The sequence below is a fragment of the Platichthys flesus genome, chromosome 16, assembly GCF_949316205.1.
Source record: "Platichthys flesus chromosome 16, fPlaFle2.1, whole genome shotgun sequence".
NCBI classification, from domain to species: domain Eukaryota; kingdom Metazoa; phylum Chordata; class Actinopteri; order Pleuronectiformes; family Pleuronectidae; genus Platichthys; species Platichthys flesus.
The window spans coordinates 14,338,071-14,360,465 of record NC_084960.1 but is presented as its reverse complement, the minus strand read 5'-3'; the positions used below and the strand labels follow the sequence as shown (position 1 = coordinate 14,360,465).

Genomic DNA, 22,395 nt, shown 5'->3' with positions numbered 1-22,395 from the left:
AAAATAAACGATGCAGAAAAGATCTGCATTTGTCTACATTTATCATAATTAATTTTAAATCTCAAGTCCTATAAAGTGTTATATAAAAAAATGTACATTTAATTACTTAGGATAATTTTAGTCAAACTCTAAAATATGAACTCAATTATATTTCTATGTTATAAGGGTTTAATAACATGACAGGGTGTTGCATCCTAGTATCGGTATTGGCCCCCCAAGTCCTCATGGGTCAGGTTCTATTCTTGAGTAAAATCTATTGAGGATAGTATTCAGAATGGTTAAAGAAAACATTTTTCATGTCAAAATCTAAAGGATCCACTTATAGATTCAGTGTTTCAGCTCACATTCACAGGCTGTATAACTTGTCAAGTAGAGCCCAACTGATTCAAGTCATATCAGTGAGCATAAGCATCGGCCAGAATTTGACCGATATTTGGTGATTGTCTCATTTCAGACTATTGCCTGTTATAGCAGTGGAGACTTTATTCAGTAAGTCACTTCCCTCCAGCAAACCGCTCTGTTAGGTTTAATCTCTGCATTGACTCATCTTGGTTTTACTTCCGGCATCAAACCCTCAAACATCCTCAGTGGTGTCGCTCTATGATCGAGTGAATTAAAAGGCATAGTGTCAGTATTTCAGAAGAAGTTTCCTTCAGGAGCTGATCTGTGCCACAGGGCCTGCAGAGACCGTATCCATCCAGAACCTCTAGAGGGCGTTATTCAGCTACTATTAGAAGTTGTCTGTAAAAGCACAAGTCTTCCCGAAATCCCACGATCACAAAAACAAAACACATGTAATTATCTTTTTTTTTTTTTAAACATAGTTCTGTTTATTTACATCATATAACCTTGCTTTAAAGCACACAGCCATGAGGGGAAATGGTTTCAGGCGGACAACCTTTTTTTTAAAAAGTCCAGTCATTTTCATATTAGTTATATTCAAAAAGCAATTCCAAATGTACACAATACAGTATGTTACATATGAAGATAGTATGTACAAAATATTTTAAAAACACAACAAAGAGACATGATGGGGATCACAGTTCAGACAACACACACCAGCTGAGTTGATGAAGTGGGCTATTGGTTTCGTCTGTAGGACGATGGGATGTTGTCTGTTCTGACCTAAGGGAGTTTTTGTTAGGTGTACCATATTCACACACTGTGGATCACTGGGCAAAGAGAGAGCCTCAGTTTGGTAAGGGAAACAGCGGCTGAGAGAAAACCACACCTCCTCCCTCTGAGCAGCATCAGTAAAAGCTATGTGATGCCTGTGTTAAAGACAAAGAGAGTGCATAGACATGTCCTTGGCGTGAAGTGTGCTTCTTCCTTTTTAATTTCCTCTCAGTAAGACCGCCTGTATTTGATGCACATATTCTTTGGGTCGGTGCCTCAGTGAAACCGTCAACCACAGGAGAGGAGGGAGGAGACCCAGACACAACAAAAGGAAACGGACAGATAGGAACTGAGCATGGCACTGCAGAAAGAAAACACATTCCAGAAAAAATCAGGCACTTGTCGAAAATATCTTGAGGTAAGACAAGACTATAACTTATCATTATTATTATTATTATCATTATTATTATTTTAGTTCTCACTGGGTTTTGTCTTTTGGTCTGATGAAAATAAGCGAGACTCTGGTGACTTTGGGAGCTGCGCCTCCTGCCTGTGTTGTTTTCTGATGGCACGTTGGCTGTGAAACGAGGGATAAAAGCTATAAGATTGTTAGCAGGTGTTCTGTGTTCATTTCCTTGAATGCACCGCTTCCACAGTCAGGGAGGATTTATTAGAGCCTGACCTTGTGGAAAAGTCCCCGGTCATCTAACCTCAATGTAATAAAAGTGCAGACGGACGAACCCTCAGAGGGGATGTGATGAAAACACAGTGAAAATGTAGCCGTTTCTACGCACCACATAATATTTTAACAGTCTGTTAAACACTGCCAGGCCTCCCCTCCGGCTTTTATCACAAGAGGGGATATACTTTGTCTCGAGCTCAGTATATATGAGCAGATCAGTGAAGGCAACGCTCAGTAAACCCAGACACGAATATCAAAAACAAATAATGAGGTCAGTTGTCACAGTGTGGCTCTGAGCTGCCTGCAAACTGTCCAATATGGTGTAATAATTAACAGATTACATTGTTTTTATCTTGCTACATGTTGATGCAACACTGCTGAGTATAAAGTCCCCAGATAAACTTATTTCTAAGACTTAATCAAGATAAAAGTTGTCTGCAGAGTGCTGAGAGTCAGAGAGAAAGGCCATCAATGAAGAAATAAGGAACAGGGTTAGTCGTGTTTATCTCGTCTCCTTGGAACAGGTACACCCAAGAGGTGAAATCACAATAAAAGTACTTTTTTTCACTTTAATACAAAATATATATATATATAATATATATATAGAGAATATAAAACAAAAAAATAATATATTAAGGGAAACATTTTCAAGTAACATCTTGAAAGAAATGACTGTGCACTTTGTACGCACGTTTTGTTTTGTAAACCATAAAAAAAGAACTAAAAAAAGTGAAAACAAATTTGATAACATAATATTTATATTTACAAGGTTAACTTAACAAGGCTTTGTACAAATGTTACAAAATTGTTCAACACAAACACCTGCACGCTCGGACATCATCACGAATATTGTTGCGCAAAAACATTATAAACACGTAGAGAGAGCGAGAGAGAGAGAGAGGAGTGTACTTTGTGTCTCTGACCTAATGTGTGTGTTGTTCGGAGATTAACAGTGTGTGTGGTCTGGGGAGTAACAGATAAGGAAGACTGATATGAAAAGATCAATTGACATCCCTCTTGAAATTGTTTTAACCTGACTATTAATTCTTCTGGCTCACAGACGTTTGTTTGGGAGAAATTTTGTAATTCCACTTGATAAGAAGCACCATTTTTCTCAAGAGACACAGGAAGGTCGCGTTTCCGAACCCTCCTCTGGTCCCTTGAAGGGGTTTTAACCCTATGTTTACGTCTGTGAGCCAGGCTGGAAGGAGGAGAAGACGGGAAAGACGCTCGGTGGTTGCTCACATGAGAATTCTTGGCTGTGACATTGATTGTGATGAGGTCTGTTTGTGTCTCTGCCCTGTTCCTGTTTATTTTCTATAAAAGCACACATATAGGAAAGAGAGAAAACAAAAGCTTTGGCAACACCCGAATGCCCCTCGCCATGCAAACGGAGCTTATCAAAAAAGAGAAGGGTGGGCTGCTCTGACGGACCGTTTCATTGGTTCACCGTGTTGCACCTGGCAACTAACCACAACACTTGTTCACGCTGCTGCTGGGGTCTAATGACCTGCAGGGGGGGGGGGGGGGGGGGGTTAGGGGTTAGGGGCTCACAGGTACTGGTGGAATCTAGAGGTGGGTACTTGACGTGCAGTAGGTTCTTGATCGAGAACGTCTGCATCCCGAGGCAGCCCTGGTGATTTGACCTGGTTTTGATTGATTGGAGAAAGGGGGAAGTCATTGAAAATCATAGTGGGTCTCTTGTCGGACGTCTCAGTCGGGGAGGCCACCACGGTGTGTCTGCGCCAGGCCCGTCTCTTCCTCCGCGTCTCAGGTGAGAGCGGTTTTCGCAGTCCCACGCTGCGCAGGTCGTCGGCGGATCCCAGCAGGCGAGCGCGAACCTGCTCAGCCAGAGACCTGCCGCCAGGGCCGGTCGGGGTGAAGGAGGCGGCCTCGCAGGGCGGCAGAGCGGTTTTGGGCCGGGCCGGGCGCAGGCTCTCTTGACTGCTGCCTGAGGAGGGGTTGGTTCTGGATGTATCCCTCCTCAATCTGGGCGCACCGTCCGACCCAGAGCCGGCCCCGTCGCACTGGGCGGAGGCCTCGGCCAGCTCCATCATGTCCAGGGAGCGAGCATTTGACTTCTCCGACTTCATCTTCTTCCTGGCAAGAGTGTCACACTGGATCAGCTTGTGGGAGTTAAAGGAAGGCCGCGAGTGCAGTCTGTGAGTGGTGGAGGAGGAGGAGAAGGAGGAGGACGAGGGCGTGGTGGAGCGCGCTCCTCCTTCACTCCTCTCCGCAGAGTCTGGTGTATGTGTGAGCGGTGTGGGCGGTGCGAGCAGGTTTGTGGGTGAGAGAACCGGGGGCTTGTAGTGTGTGTAGAGGAAGCTGCGCTGGGCTGCTGGCGGTTGTGTGTTCACGGGTGTGTTTGTGTGTTTGTCGGGTCTCTCCTGGGTGAGGGAGCGCGAGGCAAAGCCGCTCTCGTTGTCCGTCTCGCTCACCAGCTCGCTGTTCTCGTCATCACCATCGTCCCCCCTCCCCTCTGACCCCAGGCTGCGCCCTAAGGTGGAGAGGGTGGAGTAACCGGAAACAATGGAGCGTGCATCCTCCCGCGATCGCCATGCCGGCCCTTTAACCTCTGCCCTGGCCTCTTCCTCCTGCAGCAGTATCACTGCCTGTCTTCCTCCTGCATCCTCTTCCTCTTTGCAGCACGGCCGACTGGGAATAACCGCCACCACCTCTTGTTCTACCTCCTCTTTCACTCCGCTTTCTACAACTTCCTCATCTTCCTCTTCTTCTTCTTCTTCCTCATCATCGTCATCTTCCTCTGCCTCTGCCCGAGGAGCAGTGTCCCCTGCAGGAGACGCCGCCTCCTCTCCCTCCTCTGCCCCGGCTTTGATTGGCTCGTGCTCTGAGTCGTCGTCGTCGGTGCTGCCCACGCGGCGGCCGTTATGCCGCTTCCTGCGCTTGCGGCCTGATACAGCTGACATGATGGACAGAGTCAGGAAATCCTTTGCTGTGAGGTCCTTCTTTGACCCCCACGACCCCTGAAAAAAGGGCAAATGTAACTTTGAAGCTCTCACATATGTTTCACTTGTGTATAAATGTTCACTGTTATTTAATGACATAGGATGTATTACCTTCGATTTAGCTGAGTCACTGTTGGTTGAGTCTGGGGAACGAGAAAGTAGAAAAAAAACTAAGTGGGTCAAATCCACTAGAGTGAACAAAAGGTCAGGACGGTCACGGCGAAGGACACAGAGGCAGATTGTGTGATAAACACTTTTTTTATAAAAGACAAAAAAATTGAAACTGGCAGCTGATCAGCTCTTCTGTTTAACAAAATAATCCTACATGCCACAGCGGGTGTTTCCCACCTGCCGTACAGGGGGAAAAACCCGCTGTGACATCACTGGTTCAGGTGCGGCTACAGAAGCGACACACCTTAAGGTTTCTGTTTGGAGTGAGAAGCACCGCAGCAGCAGCAGCTCAAAGCACAACACTCCTCTGCTAAATTTTCAGGAAAATGTCTTCCTCTGTGCCCTCTGCCCCTGACGGACCCCTGCACAAAGACACTGAATCACACACTGAGGGAATATGGAGGATGACTGGGTGGGGGCAGGGATTTGTTGATTTGAGGGGGGTAGGGGGCATTAGGAAACCACAGCACACACTGGTGATATCACTGAAAAACACTGATGGCATCAATCAGTGAGAGGAGAAGCGTTGGGAGTCAAAGCAGAAATAATCGACAGCGTGAAGTGAAACACAGTCCCTCACAAACACAAACGGACGGACACACCGACGCAGGAGGAAAAGCTGCGTTGTCTGAATCTTTAGAGAACCCCAGGGGTAATGGGGGGGGGGGCGTTGCTTCCTAAGAAGCTCTAGATGGAGTCGTGTCTCATGTTCCAACATCAGTAATAAAAACCATTGAGGGTTTTCACCCCTCTCTTTGTATCACAGATACACCTCCATTAAAATCTAGGAAAAGACTAGGTTTTCCCAAAATGCAGCTCAGCACGAGGGCCTCACAAGTGATAGTGATGTGTTAATTCCAGCCTTTCAGAGTAAAAGCCCCAGGCTTTAGACCAAGTATCAACCAGTCAGGTGTTAAGACTCTACTGACACACCTGTAACTTCTAGTCCCGAAGCAGTAAATCACTTTTTGGTTTGGCTGATCAGCAAAAATTCTTTCAACATCTTTAATAAAAGAGTATCATTTAATTATCAAAACTCCATTTTGATTTTGGCCTCTGCTAATGTGAAGATTATCTGATTTTCTGTTTTATCTCATTGATAAATAATAAAAGAAAAACATTTATTCAGTTATATGGGAGATGGAGCCTCTCTCCGAATATCTGACTAGTTAAAATAGCATTTCTAGTTCCGTCCAGCCTTATTTTTTGAATACACTATGTTGTTTGCTGCTAGTTTAATGAAAATTACATCTTGTTCATTAAATCATCTTTGTTTTAGTTAATCCATGCGTGTCCTGCCCATATTTGCTTTGGTCTCAGAACCGCAGAGTAACAAACTGGGGGCTTGTCTGGGATTTGAACCTGACACCTCTCACTTAACTGAACTTCCTTTTTATGTGCAGAGTCGACTTCACCAGAGAATCATGTGATTTTCCTGGTCCTCGCTGCAGCTACACTTTGGGAAATTAAAGCTTTTCTTAAAGCAGGTTTAATATTGATTGAAAACCCGCTGTTAAAGGAGGAGGTTTGTTTTTTTACAGCTGATGTTGCCGGGACTTCAAAGGGTGGAGATGAGATCCTAAGGATGGGACTACACCCACGGAAATTCTTCACTCGATGAGTGGAGGATGACAGAGGCCGTTGGTGTGGGACTTGTCTCTCAGTGTCAGAGCTCATTGTACACTGGTGTGTCAGACACAGCAGCTTTAACAGGCAGACAGCATCCAGTCATCCATCCATTCATTAGTCAGACTGGTGAGGCTACGACGTGACATTAGGGCCACTTAATGGGAAAGAAATTGGAGATTTTAAGAATAAAGTCATATTATGAATTCAAAGTCGTAAATTTATGAGAATAAAGACATGAAGTTATGAGAGTAAATCCATAATGTTGTGAAGATATAGAGGGGGATTATAAGAAGAATAGCATGTCGACTGTGTTAGATAGGGCTTTCCTCTCCTAACAATAATATTTTTTTCCCCCATAATAATAGGTCCTTCTTCTCAACATCAACTTTCTTCCCAATAAATTAAGACTTAATTCTCCAAAACAACGTTATTCTCATAACATTACAACTTTATTCTTGTAATATAACAACAATATTCTCGAAATCTCCCCTTCTTCCATGGCCCTGTGGTCGTAGGAGACACTGAGGTGACATGTTCTCACAGACACCTCTGCCTGACACTGAGAGGGACACACCGACTTTCAGGAGGGTAATGGAGACCATGGACACACCAACCATCACCACCAGGAACACTCTCTCACACAAACACTCCCCCATTATTTCACTTTCACAATATGATGGACTTACACGGTTACACACGCACACTAACACACACACACACACACACTAACACACACGCACACACACGTGTATTGCCAGGGGAGTTCCCATCCTACCGCAGTGGCTGCTCCACAGGCTCAGCTAAGAAAAGGAAAATGCAGAAACGTACAGAGAAAGTGAAAGATGAGCAACGTGGAGTGGGGGGGGAAAAAAGAGGTCAGCAGAGAGGAGAGAAGTATCGGCACGCTATCGAACACAGAGACGCTCCAAGTGCTATCCGGCACAAGGCTTCATTTCTTATGCTGCATTCACGTTCTGCTGGGAAGTAGGGAATTCTGCTTTCAAACTGGGACAAACTTCCAACGAGGAATTTAAATCAAGCGAAGAATGCAGCCGTCTGACTTCATGCCAGTGCCGTCGACACTTGAGAGCTTTCAAAGTGTTACTAAAAAAGCTACATTTTAAATAATTAGTAATGTGTAGTCCTAGAGGTGAATTATAAACTAATCTGTGTTAAATCAAGTGTCTATTTCTTGAGACTTGATAAAAAAAATCTAACAACAGAGCGATTATTGTTTTATTTAAAGAAAAATCGGACCGCCCCCCCCCCCCACCCCCACCACATTTTAAAATTGTGACGCACTGGATGGGAATTTCCTACTTCCTATAAAACAGAAGGCAACAGTATTTTAGGGTTGGCAGCTACAGCCACCCAAATGCTATCGGTCGGCTCGGTTAGAGCTCGTGGTGACTGGCTGAGAGCGGCAGACAGGGTCCTCACCTGAGGCTTCCCCGAGCAGAGCGGTCCTGCCGATGTTAGGCAGCAGGTGGTCGATGTTGGGGACAGGCTGCACGTCCTCCGTGTCCACAGGCGTCTGCAGGGAACGGACACAAATGACCCGAAAAAAATATTCAATAAACCGACAAAAGGCTGCGGTTTAATCCCTGAAGCTAGCGGGTGACCCCTACCATTCATTTACCTACATTTCTAAGAGATTAAGTGAAGCAGCCGCTGCATACTGATGAGACTTTATACTGTTGTTATAGAAACAGGATCAGTGTTTGACAGATGCGTTTTTCTACAGCTTTTTAATATAGATGTGTATCTGTGCTCACAGGCATAGAGATAAAACTACAAGATAGAATTTGAACCACGACGTGTCACGTTGGCCCCCAATGATGACACCAATATTAGGGTTCTTAGAAACAATTGAAGTTATATGAAGTTATCTGAATCAGGTGAACGATCTCCCAGTGGACGATTTTTTCTATTTAATGAAATAAAATGGTAGGACTGGTTAATTACTTTTTGGGCAACTCAATTGTTAACAACGTTACTGTAAAACACAGACTCTGTATCATTAAAAACACATTTTTGACAACACAATGTTTTTTTAAGTCCTTATTTCTGTGTGTTCCCACAAATTTCTCTTTTCTTCTTCGTGTTCATTTAGCAAATATGAAGTAATTAGAAGTATTTTTCTTTTCATATTTTTAAATCTTTGCCTGTGTGGCACACTTTCACTTCATACGACTAAATAAAGGATTACTGTGTATGTACCATGAATAAATAACAACAACATGACAAACATACCTTTTCGTCCTTGTCTAGTTCGTCAGTGAAAAACCAGATGTACTATAAAAAAAACGACAGAGAGAAATGTTCAGCTTGAAAATCATTATTATAAAAATGGAATTTGAATTGTGTTTGTGTGCGGCGCCTCTCACATGCTGGATGAGCGTCTCGACTATCTTGTAGCGGTCCGGCATGTGTGTGACCATGTCTTTCATGTTGTCCTCAGACGTCCGAACCAGCGTCGGCCCGAACACCAGCGCCAGGTTACGAGGCTCCATCTGGACAGGAAGAGACACAATGAGGCGTCTCAGAGCTGCACAAGTACATTTTGAATTACATTTAGAGCTCTCTCTCTCTCTCTCACTAAAGCGCACACACACACACACGTACCTTGTTTTTATCTGCGCTGTCTGCCACCGTCTTCAGGTGGCCAACCAGGAACTTCAGAGTGTGGAAATAATAATCAGGAAGGTCTCGGATCTGCGAAAGAGAAACAGGAAGTGTTAACCAAATGAGTAAATAATCCCGTTCTACTTCCATTCGCGAAGTACAAACAAGCACGTACCAGTTTCTTCATTGTCTTTAATCTGTCAGTTGCATTGTCCATCCGATTGGCATCGATAAAGTCGTTGTACTTGTCTGTAAAGAGAAAACATGTTAAAACAAGTCACATGAGAGATAACACAGTTTAAATTGGAAGCGTGGCAGCGTGTGGCCGCACGGTGTCACGTGTGGACTCACCGTTGGTGAAGAGCGGCTCCGGGAGTTTCCTGAAGAAGGATTTGAGTAAACTGCTGACGACGTTCAGGTCCTGCCACTTCTGATGACAGGCGACAAAACACAGAGAGGAGTCAGGGATCACTGAGTTTAAAAATCTGTATTTAATCATACATTTTTATTGAGTAAAAACAAACTGCTAAAGCCTCTGTGGTGTGAGTGAGGCTACATCCATAGTACAAAATGTTTGTAAACACATTAACTCTGCTACAGATGCACTTTGTCTCAAAAACACTGACAGACGCTAAAACTGAGAAGTTTGGAAATGCTGAGCTAAAGCGCTTTTTTGCTCAGAGATTATTCCTGTCAGAAAATGCTGTTTTCATATGAAAACATTGTAGGAGGCATGTAGCCTAAGCGCCCCTGTGTATTTGTATTGCCTCACCTCCTCTGCAGGGTTGATCTGATCGCCCTTGTTGAGCTGATCCTGAAGCATCGACACGACGGCGTTATTCCCTGGGACCCTGTAGATTCCGGTGTATTCCAGACCCATCTCCTCCACCAGGCCGCAGCAGATCTCCACAATCAATGGGATGAACTGATGGAATGGAACAGGATGGAATCACAAATTTAACTCTCAGTAAAAAGAAGAAAGAAAATGAAGGCCTTCAGCTACAGAGAGAGGTGATGTTGCTAACCTTGTTAATTACACCAGGCTGACAATCCTCCAGCCTCACACCGAAAGCTTTGGGCCCGGCCTTTTTTGTTTTCTTCATGATGTTGATGCCCCACGGAGACTTTGGCGGGCTGCTCTCATCTGAGGACAGATCCGACAAAAGACTTTAACACAGAGCCTCAGTGTTTGGGTTTATGAAGTTCTTAGGATAAAGGCTTTAATGAAAAAAGGTTGCACAACACTCTGGTCCCCTGCTATCCCAAAATATATATTACTCAATGGACTGATAATAACTGCTGTGGGGTCCTTAATACCTATGGAGTATTTAACCTAGAGGCAACTGTAGAATTGATTATTTCCATAAGACTTTCCCCAAATATACAGATCAAATGTATGGAATCTATATATTTTGGGCTCTTCTTCATAAAAAGATAGATAAGGTTGTTATTTTAATTTAATTAAAAATACAAAAATATGATATGGTTATGGTTAAAATATGTGGGAAAAAAATCACAGACTTCCCCAGCCTTAGCATGAGTCCTAAAATGTGGTATTACTCATACTCCATATCTCCATAACTTCTAATGAATAACAGTGCCTTCACAAGAAGAGAGAATTTGAATAAACACAAATATGAAAATGAGGAACCAGTTCACAAGGTGTGAAAGTAAAATGTACTTCCTCCAAGACTGAACTTATCATGAGGGTTTTGTCTGTTTCTGACCATGTTTCTAAACATGTCCTCCAGTTCCATCTGAGGAGAGAATGTGCAGCACAGTGGCAGATGTTTTCTTTCCCCGACACTGACCTTTGCCATCTTGCTTTGGGGAGCGTGGCGCTGCGGCGGCGTTCTCCGTCTTGTTGAGCAGGAAGGGAGGCTTCATGCGGGCCATCCTGGGAGACGAGTCTGGCTTGCTGCCTGTCGGACTGCAGGGGGAGACAGAGATACGCATTGTATTCAAGCCATCAGCCACGACAACAGAGGTAACAGTTGCTGCATTACAACAGAATATATAATCAGGGGGACTCACCTTTGTTTTCTGTAATCATTCAGTTTTTTATTGATGAGGGCCTGTCTGGAAAACCCAAGTTCCTGCAACATACAAAACAAATCAACAATTAGATTCTGTGATTTTCTCATAAAAACACACCACAGGTTCTGTACAGGTGTGACCTCTGACCTCGCTGTCTGTCTTGCTGTTTTCCCTGATGACTTTTATCCAGTCCAGCATTTCCTCCCGGTCCTCCGCCTGCAGCAGGTACTCACAGAAGTCCTGCGTGGTCAGTCGCAGGGCGTGTTTTCGTTTGGTCTCACTGTATGCGATGTCCACCAGGCAGCCCCGGATGCTGATAGGCTGGTCGTCCTCCGCCGAGCCACCGATCGTGGCCCCGCGAAGCACCGCCTCCCTCTTGTCCTTGTAGAGGAACAGCGAATGGGAGCGAAGTATCGAAAAGACTCGCTTCCACGGACGCATGCCGCTGCCCACCTTCTGTGAAGGAAACACAAAATGTCGAGTGAATGAAGCGTTCGCCTGCTTTTCCTTCACCTCCGGTCATCGTCGAGCTCGGTCCGCTCACCTTGCCCTTCTCGGTGAGGATTTGTTTGTAGTGCAGCCATCCTTCCCGCCGCACGTCGCTGTATGTGATGTTTCCCAGCTCGGAGGTGGAGTGACGTTTAGATCGAACCTCCTCTGCTGTCCCAAGGTTGTCCAGCGACTGAAACACACACAGGGACAGGTTTAGAAACCTTATTGATATGAAAAAAAAACATAAAAAAGGTATGGCCAACAATTTACAGAATGTATTAAAACGAAAAACTGAAACTGAAAAAAGTTAAAGAAACATCGTTGTGGGTCAAACTGGTGTTCACTTTGAATACATTGCCTTTACAGAGGGTTTAGTTTCTTGAGGGTTTGGTGTTGCATTATTTTGTTTGGGGATTTTCAAGACGACTCTTGCTTCATAACGTCATTTGGCAAAAGATTTAAGAAATTCAGGAAGTAACCATCCTGGCCAAAACGTTCTGACATGTATTCAACCTCATGTCACACAGTTGGGTAGCTTCCCACACAAAGTCTGAAGCAGCTCTGGTACAGTTTTTAAGTGACCAAATGGTTTCAAGCATGTGATGGAGTATTAAATTGTTCCTCTTACAAATAAGAGGTCAAAATGACATTTTGGAGTCTAGTCAGCTCTTGGCTGGGTTCCCCTGACAGGGCCACATTGTAGTTTGTTTCTATCGCTGCTTCCCTCACAATGGAAGAAATAACAATGTTGTTCTGTTTATTGTTCACTTCAAGCCCAGACACACTGGGCATGTCCAGCTGTCTTCATATAGCACTAAGTCATAACATGTGAAGGCTACAGCAGCGGACCTGACAACGATAGAGGATCGAACTCAAGACAAGTGGTGAAAAACAAGGACAGGATATTAAAAAACAAGATTTTAGATGATAAACTATTTCATTTAAACTCACCCCGTCGGTGAAGAAACTCTTCACTCTCTTTGGTAGCCTCCTGTAGAGAAGAACAACACAACTGTCAAAATGTTGGCCTGCGACTTCAATTTGACAGGTTTAATTTTAGTTCAATGAAAATCTCCGGTGTCTCTTCAGCAGTACTCACGAGAAGACCCGGCCTTCCTCCCTGAACGTGTTGAGTCCTTCGTCGCATGACTTGGAGCGCTCCGTGGTGATGGCTAGAAGATAGGAGGAACGGCGACTGGATTTAATACTGCCTGCTCGATGGGAGGAATGAATGAGCGGAGAGAGAAAGAGAGAGAGAGAAAAGAAAAAGAGACAGAGAGAAAGACAGAGTGTTGATGTAATGCCAATCACCACAGTGGACGGTGTTGGATTAGGAGATGGGGATAGCGAGGGAGGGAGCAGGGGGTGGTGGAGGTCCCGAGTGAGTGAGTGACGTGGTGAGGGTGGAGGGTGGGGGGTGGGGGAGATGAGCTGGAGCGTTGGGTTAGACTTTTTTATTCTCACCACTGGCATGCAGGTTTATAGCCTCTGTGAAACCCAACTAGCAAATATCATGCAAGTCCCAGTTGATCCATTTAAAACCAAACGTGCAAATTTAATTAAAACTCATTGACTTCCATGCAATCATGACAGAAAAATAATATAATATAACATATTTTGAACAAACATGTTTCGCTTTGTTTCAAACATGCAATCAACAAATCTGGCATGCAAACATTTTACGGCAGTGCTAAAAATCCCAGACATTTTTTGTTGTAACTAAACCCCAAAAGACTTGTTTTCAAATTGAATCGCAAATAGAAATCTGCTGGTTTCAAGAATTTTAACTTTTTAGGCAAAGTGTGGCCCTTGATTTTGGAAAACTTTTCATTTGTATTAAAAAAAGTTTGAAATTGGCAGATTTCTTTTGACAAAACAAGACTTAAACTCATAAAATTCTTCAAAAGATGGAAATTATAGCAGGGACAGATCCTTGCGCCGTAGCGGATTTTAGCACTTGGGTAGCATCGTAAGGCCGTGATAATCTTTACCCACGGACAAAGATCACTGTAGCCTTACGATGCTGTTCAGGAACAAAACCCATTTCAAAATCTCATGCACATTTATCAGGCTCCCTCGAGCGATGCTCTACTGTACATTAGCAGATATTCTGTAGGGATCAGGCACTTTTCTTCTGCATGCAGTGGGGGAGAGGGCGCGGGAGGCCGGGAGGGAGGGAGGGGGCACTCACTGCAGTCATGTGAGAAGAGCCTAGTGAGGGGGAAGGTGAAGGTGGGGGAGGCGGGGCTGGTGACAACGGCGGGCGCCGAACTCATGCCGCTGGACACCACGGAGGAGGCCGGCACGTGGCGGGCGCGCAAGTCAGCGCCGGGGCTGGTTGGCTCATCTGTTGGAGGGTTGGAGGGTCAGAGGGTAGCGGAGGCAGGAGGAGAGGAGAAAGGGGTGGAAGAGAAGGAGGAGAGAAGAAGAGAGGATTGGGTTAGGGTGTTAGAGAGAAATGAGGTCGGAAGGGAAAGGAAACACAGCAGGGGTTAGATCAGGAGGAGGTTAAGGCCAGGAGAGGGTTTTTTTAAGGGAACGGAACGATGAGGAACCACAGGGTTACCCTCAGATACACGGGACAAAAGAGGGCATTTCACAATATCTCCACCTTGCATTTAAATTCCATTGTTTTAACGGCAAAAATAAACACATGCATCAATCACACCCTAACATGAGGCCTTTCTTGATTCCAGCGGAAAGAAAGACCACAAACACAAACATCTCAATGTCATCGACGATTCAACAAAACTGTCTCAGGAAGGAATAAATACAACTGAAACCTAATCACAGAGATTTAAAGTCACTCAAGCATAAAAGAGGCAAATATAGATAACACACAATGCTGTACCTGTGTCGCCAGTCGCCATATGAAGAGTAACTAACAGAGGAGGTATGTGTCACTTGATTAGAATTATCGGTTCCAGGTTTCAGTTCTTTATGAAATCTAGAGTACTGCAAATCTGCAGTACATGTATGTAATGTCATGTAATCTGATACTTGTTATAGAAAATAACATAATGTAACAAGTACAGAGTAGAGGATTGTGGGTAATTAAATGTAGATATAAAGGGAAATGTGTGTGTCATTCAGTGAGCTTTATTGTTCAAGAGGACAAAGGCATAATTCAGTTTTATAGGTCACACAAGTCCTAATAGTTTCGGATGTAAAAGGATATGAAAGCACAACACACACACATACAAACGCACACACACACACACACACACACACACTTCCGTACTGACAGAAAGTCAGGGTTTTTTCCGCTGACGTTTTCAGGGACTAAAATGCTGTGAGGAGACAACAGGAGGCAGCAGAGAGTCAGGCAGCCCTGCACACCAGAGGGCCTGAGTCTGAGAGCCACCCCCACACACCACCACATGGTCTGTCTTAAAAATTCTTGTTGGGGTTTCTCAGTTTTCCATTTAATCTCCCTCCCTGATCCTGTTTTTCCTCTCTTGTTCCTTGGCTCTCCGTCCCAGCATCTTTAACTGTAATCTAATCTAACATTACTGATGCAGCATCCCTCACATTCCCCCCGTTTTACTTGCTGTATCTCCTTCCCTCTCACGCTCCTCCATCTCCCACTCTCGCTGTTCTATTCTTCACCCAGCGCCCGACATAAGGCGGAAACAATCCCAATCTGGGACGAGGAATCTGCCTGTTTACAGCGCAGCCCCAGAAATAGTCGGGCTGTGGGTTTAACAAAGGCCGTCATTAACAGGCAGCCAGGGAGTGAGCTCAGAGCCACGAGGCCCAGATGGACCAGCAGAGGGGAGTAACAAGCCACAGCATACTGTTACCCTCACCGGCCTGCGTCCATCCTGGTTCATACGTGGAGCTCAGCATTCAGACATTACACAGGGGGAAGAGACGGAGAAAGAGAAGAGAGAAAGAAAAGTATGAAAATGCTAAAAAAAGGAACAAATAGAGGAGACTAAAATTTCACTGAAATCCAACATGACAATGAAAATGCATCATATAACCTAGTTTGACCAATTTTACTGAGTTGCAGGATTACATGATGCATTGCTTTATATATATATATAAAATCATATTGGATTAGTTTAAAAAGTGCATTGTTAGCAAGCCTACAGCACAACAGGCTTTACTCAGTTTACGTAATGAAGACTGAAGATATACATTTTAAGATATATCTATATGTTCTCTGCAAAACCCTCTTACATGTAAAACGGTCCCTGTACTCAAGGTTATAATGGTTTATTCTGCCAAATATTGTTCATCATTTAGTTCGATAAAATATCGAAAATTAGAGAAAATTCCTCTCAAAGTTTCATGGAACCCAGAATTATTTCGTTTAATTATCATGTGAGAGAAAACAGCAGAAAATGTTTTTAATGGAACAGCTGGAACTAGTAAATGTTGACAGTTGATGCTCATAAACATGATTTAAATTACATAATGTTTAATAGATTATCAAAATAGTTGCTGATAGTTTCCTTGACTCAGCTTCTTAGGCACATTTTGGTCCTTGCAAAAAAAGTGTTGATGCCTCAACTTTGTTAAACACAGACAAACAAAACATACGTAAAATAAGAGGGGGAAAAAAGAGAAAGAAAAAAGTGGCGAGCAAGAACTCCAATGGGTGGGGGTGGGGATCTATTGCCTGCAAGTCAAACCACAGGGGACAAGAAGCCCATTTGGATCAGGACAGAAGCCTGCATAGAGGGTCTTGGTCCTGACTTGTCGTGTTCAGGGTCCAGCCACTAACGACAGACACACAGACCCACACAGACACACCAACCCCTTCATCTTCCACTGCAGCACAATAGCAGCATTGAGGGACGGCGCAGAGTGTATGGGCCCCTACTGTTCCCCAGAAGGACCACCACAAAAACCTCCCGGTAATTTTCAGCCAAGATTCATGCTGAAAGACTCTAAGTGGGCACAGAGTGAAACACTGCGTCTGTCGACATGCCTCTTCCCGTTTCATCCACTTTGTGCGAGCTACCAAAATAGTCCAAATACTCCCTCCGACTTTTGGGATACCTCCACACAAGTCGTCATAAAAACATAGTTGCTCTAAGACACAACATGCCTTTGTGCTCATTATGTCAAAGATAAGAACGCGGGCCTATCAAATCGCATGTTCCCGAGGAGGCCGAGATCATATCGGCATCTCTGTCAAAGAGAGTAAGAGACGAAGAAGGAGAGAAAGAAGAAAGAATGAAGAGAAAAGCTAGTTCTTGTCCATGGGGAGAAACTAGCCTAGTTTCAGTTTATGGCCATTAAACGTGTCCCGGCCTGCAGCTCTGACTGCGTGGTTTCATTTAATTCAGGTGAAGGGATGAGACGAGAACGTGTCCTGACAGACAGACAGAGAGAGAGATGCCTCCTGCTTTGCTGATCCACTGGATCAGTGAAAGCTTTCTTTAAATGACTTTATCGAGAGAGTGGCTCAGCTCAAACAACGGCGGTCATTCCAAGTTGGGTCAGAAGCTTCCAAGTCAGCTGATTCCAATCTACTCAGCATTAGGGGAAGTGGCGGCTGTTTTTCCTCAGGCTGTGACGGGGACTTTGTTTGCCTGTGGTTTGCCTGTTGTCCACGTGGAGCAACACAAGCCCGTCTGAGGCCTGTGGAGCCCCTTTTTGCTTTCAGTCTTTTCAAAAGCGGGAACAAGCCGAGACACGATCACAACTCTGGCCCACTGTCTCCGGCCCACTGTCACTAACACATGCTGTATACAACTGTACATATTAGTGCCAACAACCTCAAATACACACAGAGCTGCAGGTCCTGTAAACCAAGGGGCTGCGACATGTGCAACCATCTACTACATCTGCTTGATCTAATCCAACATTTATGCAAAAATATCGCAAATTAAAATGAAAAAAGTTTTATTTTGCTTGGTCAATAAAAGGACATTTCACCTTTGTTTAGAAAGTGATATCAAGTTGCATAATCATTATATAAAACTGAAACAAATCTTTGCAGAACTGATCAGTGCAAGTTTTCTTTGCTTCGATGATTTTTACAGGAAACATTTGAAAATGATTCAGTGAACAGGGTCTAACAAATGTGCAGTGCTTGTCAGATAGGACAGCAAGTCAAGTGGATTCCCAGTTCTATTAATCATATAACATCCAATCTTTTTGTGTTACTAGTACATGGCTTTTTCTTATCTTATTAAATGTTGAAAATAATAAAAATAAATAAAAGACAAAAAAAAACAATGCAATGAAGAAAACATGCAAACTATATACCTCCAAACAGCCTCCTTAAGACTATTGAAGCTGCACCAAATGATACATTTATTCATAGATATCAGTTCCCTAAATGTGCCTGTTTTTTTTTGGCATCAAGACCCATGAATTATTCCCTGGGAAATCAGTAAAAATAGCAAGAAAAGCCCAGTCTTCCAATCCTTCCTAAAGACAGTTATAAAAAAATTATCATTGACCCGCTACCTGATCCTGATCCACATCAAAATTGAATTGAGTTCTTTCTTGGGCCATGTGCCATTCTCTCATTGAAATCAGTTTGGTTATTTTAGTGTAATCCCGCTGACAAAATAACCCATCAACAAACTGGACAGGGGCAAAAAACACAATCTCCTTTGGTGGAGATTATGCCAACAGGAAAACACAACACAGGAATTATTGTAAATCTCTCGCACTATCCTGCACACACATAAACAAACACACACACGCTGATGTCAGCCTCCACTTGATTTCCTCCGCACGGTGAGGTGACCTCACAGACCATGGGCAGTTAGCAGGATTAGTCAACTCCCAACAGATATGATTCAATCAAAACTACTAATGCTGTCTGTGAGACTGTGAGAAACAACTGTATTACACAATGCAAACATTCACAGACACAAACACACACACACACACACACACACCAGCAGAATTTCAATGAGAGGATGGAAACTGCATCTGAGAAAAGCCTGGAGCCAGAATAGACAGACAAGAAGGAAATTAAAGAAACACACACATTTCCCCCTGACTTGTAACTTAGTCGGAATTATAGCCTTGTATTTCCTCTCCGTTAAGCTTTCCCTTGCTTAAAAAGAAAACACACTCAACGCGGATTAGATTTTATAAAGGCGATTATTCATGAGTGGTTTTAAGTATGAGAAGAGACTCAGGATGAAGTGCAGGAAAATGGAGACTTACCAATGAAGGGGATGGAGGCCAGAGAGTCATCCTCTATGGAGAGCGGGGCGAGGTTGCCGTTTGGTTTGCGCGGGGCCACGTCTCCTGAGGAACCAGGAGCGGGGTCCTGAGGATCTGTGGAAAACAAAGAGGGTTCCAGCCCGTCCATGGGCAGCGCGTAGTGGGGATGACGCAAGCCGTGGGCGTTCCTCCGCCCGGTCGGAGGTTTCTGCCTCAACACAACTTCCTGGGTCTGTGGCACCACCTCCGTCTCCCCCTCCACCGACCCTCGTTCCCTCTCGTGGTTCGTCGGCCTGTAAGCTCTATCCTGGGATTCCGGAGTGGCGGAGGCAAGGGGAGAGGCCGTAGAGGAGGTGATGGGCGCCGCTGTGACCTCTGGGGGGCTGGTTTTAGGTGTTGAGTTCCAGTTCAAGTGAGGGCCAGAGTATGAGGGGTCCCTGAAAGAGTGGGCTTGCTGCATGATGCGGCCTGTCTTGCGGTAAAAAGAGGGGCTGTAGCTGCGGTAGCCCACAGGCTGGTCGTCCATGCTCTGCCCAGTGGGTAGCCGCCTGGTCTGGGGGGCAGCTTGTTGGGCCTGGGGCTGCAAGTGGGCCTGGGTATGTGGCTGTGGGTGGTGTTTAGAATGTGACTGTGTGTGTCGTGGTACCAGAGGAGCTTGTGATGCAACAAAATGTCCCCCCTGTCTTGGGTAAGCATCAGTCCTGGGGGGCGGCTTTGGAGCCTGTTGGTGCCATGATGGCCTCTCGAACCGAGGTGAGACTACTCCAGCTGCTGTTCGGTCCAGCATCTCTAACGAGCGGCCATGGCGATCGTACTGGGCCAGAAGGTTTTCCGAGCGAGTTCGAGTATAGTTAGTGCCAGGGGGACCCCTACCCGGGCCCCCCTCCCAGTCTCCATATGACCAGCACGGCTCTCCGTGGGGTCCTGGTCCTGACTGCTGCTGCAATAACAGCAGAGTGTCCTGGGAGGCGCTGTGCGGCCAGCCACCTGACCGCTGCTGCTGCCTCCTTGTTTCACTGAGTCGGTCCTGAGAGTAGCTGCGGTGGCGCGTCTGGATGCAGCGTCCTGAGTGCTCAGGCCGCTGGCTGTAGAACCAGTCAGTCAGCGCCTGCTGGCAGCGCTCGTTTTGACCGTGGCTGAGCTGTGGCAGGGGAGGACTGCTCCAGGCCGAGCTGGACTTCCGTGGCTGGGGCTGAGGGGGACTGACAGCGTGGTGGTTGGGGTAGTGGACTTGGAGCGGGCTGGACAAGGGGCCTCCTGACGAGGAAGAGGAAGAGTAGGAGCGCCCCCTGGTCTGGCCCTGAGGCTGCTTGCTGGTCATACCATACTGGATCTCCTCTGTGCGGTGGGCCGGGCTGCTGTGACCCACACCTCCAGGCTCTCCCGCCCGCCCCTCCTGCCAGCTGGCGGGGCTGCCCAAAGCCGAGTGGTTATCCAGGGGTGAAGAGGGGCTGGAAGAGCCTGGCCAGCGACTCCAGTTATCCAGCTGGTTCTGGCCCATGGGCGTAGGTGGAGGGGCTCCAGCAGGGGTGGTGGTCTTGGTGCGTGGGTAACAGAGGGGCGGTGGGGGTGGGAGATGCTCAGCTCCCCCTGAATAGGGTTCGTTGCCTGTCAGGTAGGCATCCTGGGAATACGCCTGGGAAAGGAAGAAACACAGAGCATGAAATGACAGGAAGAAAACTTGAAGTGAAAAGACAAGTGTGTGCGTGCGTGTGTTTGTGTGTGTCAACTTTAAAACCAAAATGTGCTGTAACAACACAAAGAATAACCACAACTCTATAGGACATCTTCATGCTGCTGTACATTACAAAACAAGTCTTGAAGTGAAGCCGTCTCTGTGCTCAACCTCGTTGCCACAGTTTACCCCCAAGGCCTCGGCTCTCAACACAAACACATGCTAACTGGCTAGAAAAATGCATGAATCGCCTCGGGCAAAAGCCACAACACTCGCTGCACAGCCACCAGCAGCAGATAGAGACGTCCTCAACAATGTTTTGTATACAGATTCAGAAAACATATATATGTATATAAATACATTTGTAATGTATATACAGTGTGCCGCTTTAAGAGACGCCATTGCAAGTACATGCTTATGAGTGAATTATCCCTTGTCTGCGCATTTAAAGCATCACTTCAAATTCACAACTCCGGAAAGAGAAAAAAACAAACTTGCCAACAATCCTCTCTCTGCTTTCATGACTCAAGAAAAAATGAAATCACAGACAGTTGAAACCTCTTCAAGCTCTACCTAACTTATCTAGGCCGCTCACCAGAGTTCAAAACCTTTCCTCAGCCTGCATGTTCAGCTTGTATTCAACACAAACAGAAGGGGAGGAAGAAGAGGCAGAGGACAAGAGAGGAGACCTATCCTCACCAACGCTCCTGACCCGACACTCCCGCTGCTCAAACCGGCCGTCCTTCAAACCACGCACCCTCCACCTCCCATGATAGATCCGATCAATATTTGGTTTCTTCTTGTTTTCTATCTGTTGGTTGTCTTGTTTTTTCTCCTCTGTCCGGATCCCTACAAACTCCCTCTCTCTCTCTCTCCTCCCTCCTCAGCGTCTGCGTTACTCCACCCTGTGGGAGGGTGGAGGGAGGCGCAGCTCTGGTGATGTCATGCTAGGAATGCAGCAGATACAGCAGCGAGGGGAGGAGTGTGAGGACAGAGAAGTGGGTTTATAATATCGAGGCATGGTAGCGTACCTAAAATGGGGTTGGGCAGGGGGCAGGGGGCTGGGGGGAAGGGGGCAGTTTGGGGCTCCTGCAGCAGGAACACTGAAGTTTCTACGTGTGCGACAAAGGTCATCCTAAACAAAAAATTGGAGCGTGTTGACATGTTGCTCCATGTCAGTGGGAGGGGCGAGGGATGATGCATGCCTGATCATGTGAGCGAGCATGGAGCAACCTGTGGAGCGTGAAAAATGTGTTGAACAGTACATGGGTGTGTGTGACCGAACACCAAGCACCCTTCTTTTTTCATGCGAGCTTCAACAGTCAGATACCAGCGGCTGTTAATGAACGTGTGTTGTAATCTAAACACAGAGCAGAGAGTGTCTGAGTCACTCTCCAGCCATTCTGTCAAAATCGCCACATTCTTTGACAGTGACGAGTTGAATCCAGGATGAAATAAGCAAATACACGCGACGCAGAACACACACTTTACTGAAGTGGTCTTAAATAATGAACTGGAATGACACTGAAATTACTCTCCTTAATATTCCCTGATTTTCTTTATCGAGATCCATGCAATATTCACAAGGAGATGAAAAAATGCCAAGGATGAAGAAAGCGAAAATAAAATTCCTGGAGCTGCCCCCTGATCCAGATCTGCATCCAAATTTGGGGAGTTTTTCTCTGACCCATACAACATCCTTCCGCCAAGTTTTGTGGTAATCTTGCTTAAACTTAAAAAAAAACAAAAAAACACACACACACGCACAGGGCTGAAAAAGTCCCCTCCTTTGCTAATAAATAATACATGGCATGTTTGATATGTGTATGTTTATGTTTTTGAGCAGAAGGTGCGTGAAA

General features: G+C 45.4%; 1 protein-coding gene across 6 annotated transcripts in view; it reads right to left on the bottom strand.

Annotated features, from left to right (window-relative positions):
- Positions 1 to 798: 798 nt before the first annotated feature.
- arhgap23a (Rho GTPase activating protein 23a) overlaps positions 799 to 22,395 on the bottom strand; it is a 55,650-nt gene continuing 34,053 nt past the window's right edge. For 3 of the 6 annotated variants that reach the window (XM_062407946.1, XM_062407943.1, XM_062407944.1), the window contains exons 7-24: positions 18,862 to 20,497; positions 13,910 to 14,065; positions 12,818 to 12,929; positions 12,670 to 12,709; positions 11,771 to 11,908; positions 11,374 to 11,682; positions 11,224 to 11,285; positions 11,001 to 11,119; positions 10,215 to 10,333; positions 9,962 to 10,114; positions 9,541 to 9,619; positions 9,365 to 9,438; positions 9,190 to 9,279; positions 8,952 to 9,077; positions 8,818 to 8,859; positions 8,005 to 8,098; positions 4,876 to 4,907; positions 799 to 4,782 (exon numbers count right to left, since the gene is read on the bottom strand). In XM_062407946.1, coding sequence (XP_062263930.1) covers positions 3,349 to 4,782; positions 4,876 to 4,907; positions 8,005 to 8,098; positions 8,818 to 8,859; positions 8,952 to 9,077; positions 9,190 to 9,279; positions 9,365 to 9,438; positions 9,541 to 9,619; positions 9,962 to 10,114; positions 10,215 to 10,333; positions 11,001 to 11,119; positions 11,224 to 11,285; positions 11,374 to 11,682; positions 11,771 to 11,908; positions 12,670 to 12,709; positions 12,818 to 12,929; positions 13,910 to 14,065; positions 18,862 to 20,497 — 4,815 coding nt within the window. In that variant the 3' untranslated portion in view covers positions 799 to 3,348. Of the gene's footprint in view, positions 4,783 to 4,875; positions 4,908 to 8,004; positions 8,099 to 8,817; positions 8,860 to 8,951; positions 9,078 to 9,189; positions 9,280 to 9,364; positions 9,439 to 9,540; positions 9,620 to 9,961; positions 10,115 to 10,214; positions 10,334 to 11,000; positions 11,120 to 11,223; positions 11,286 to 11,373; positions 11,683 to 11,770; positions 11,909 to 12,669; positions 12,710 to 12,817; positions 12,930 to 13,909; positions 14,066 to 18,861; positions 20,498 to 21,235; positions 21,435 to 22,395 lie in introns of those variants that run through there. The other 3 variants (XM_062407949.1, XM_062407945.1, XM_062407948.1) reach the window with 3 other exon arrangements.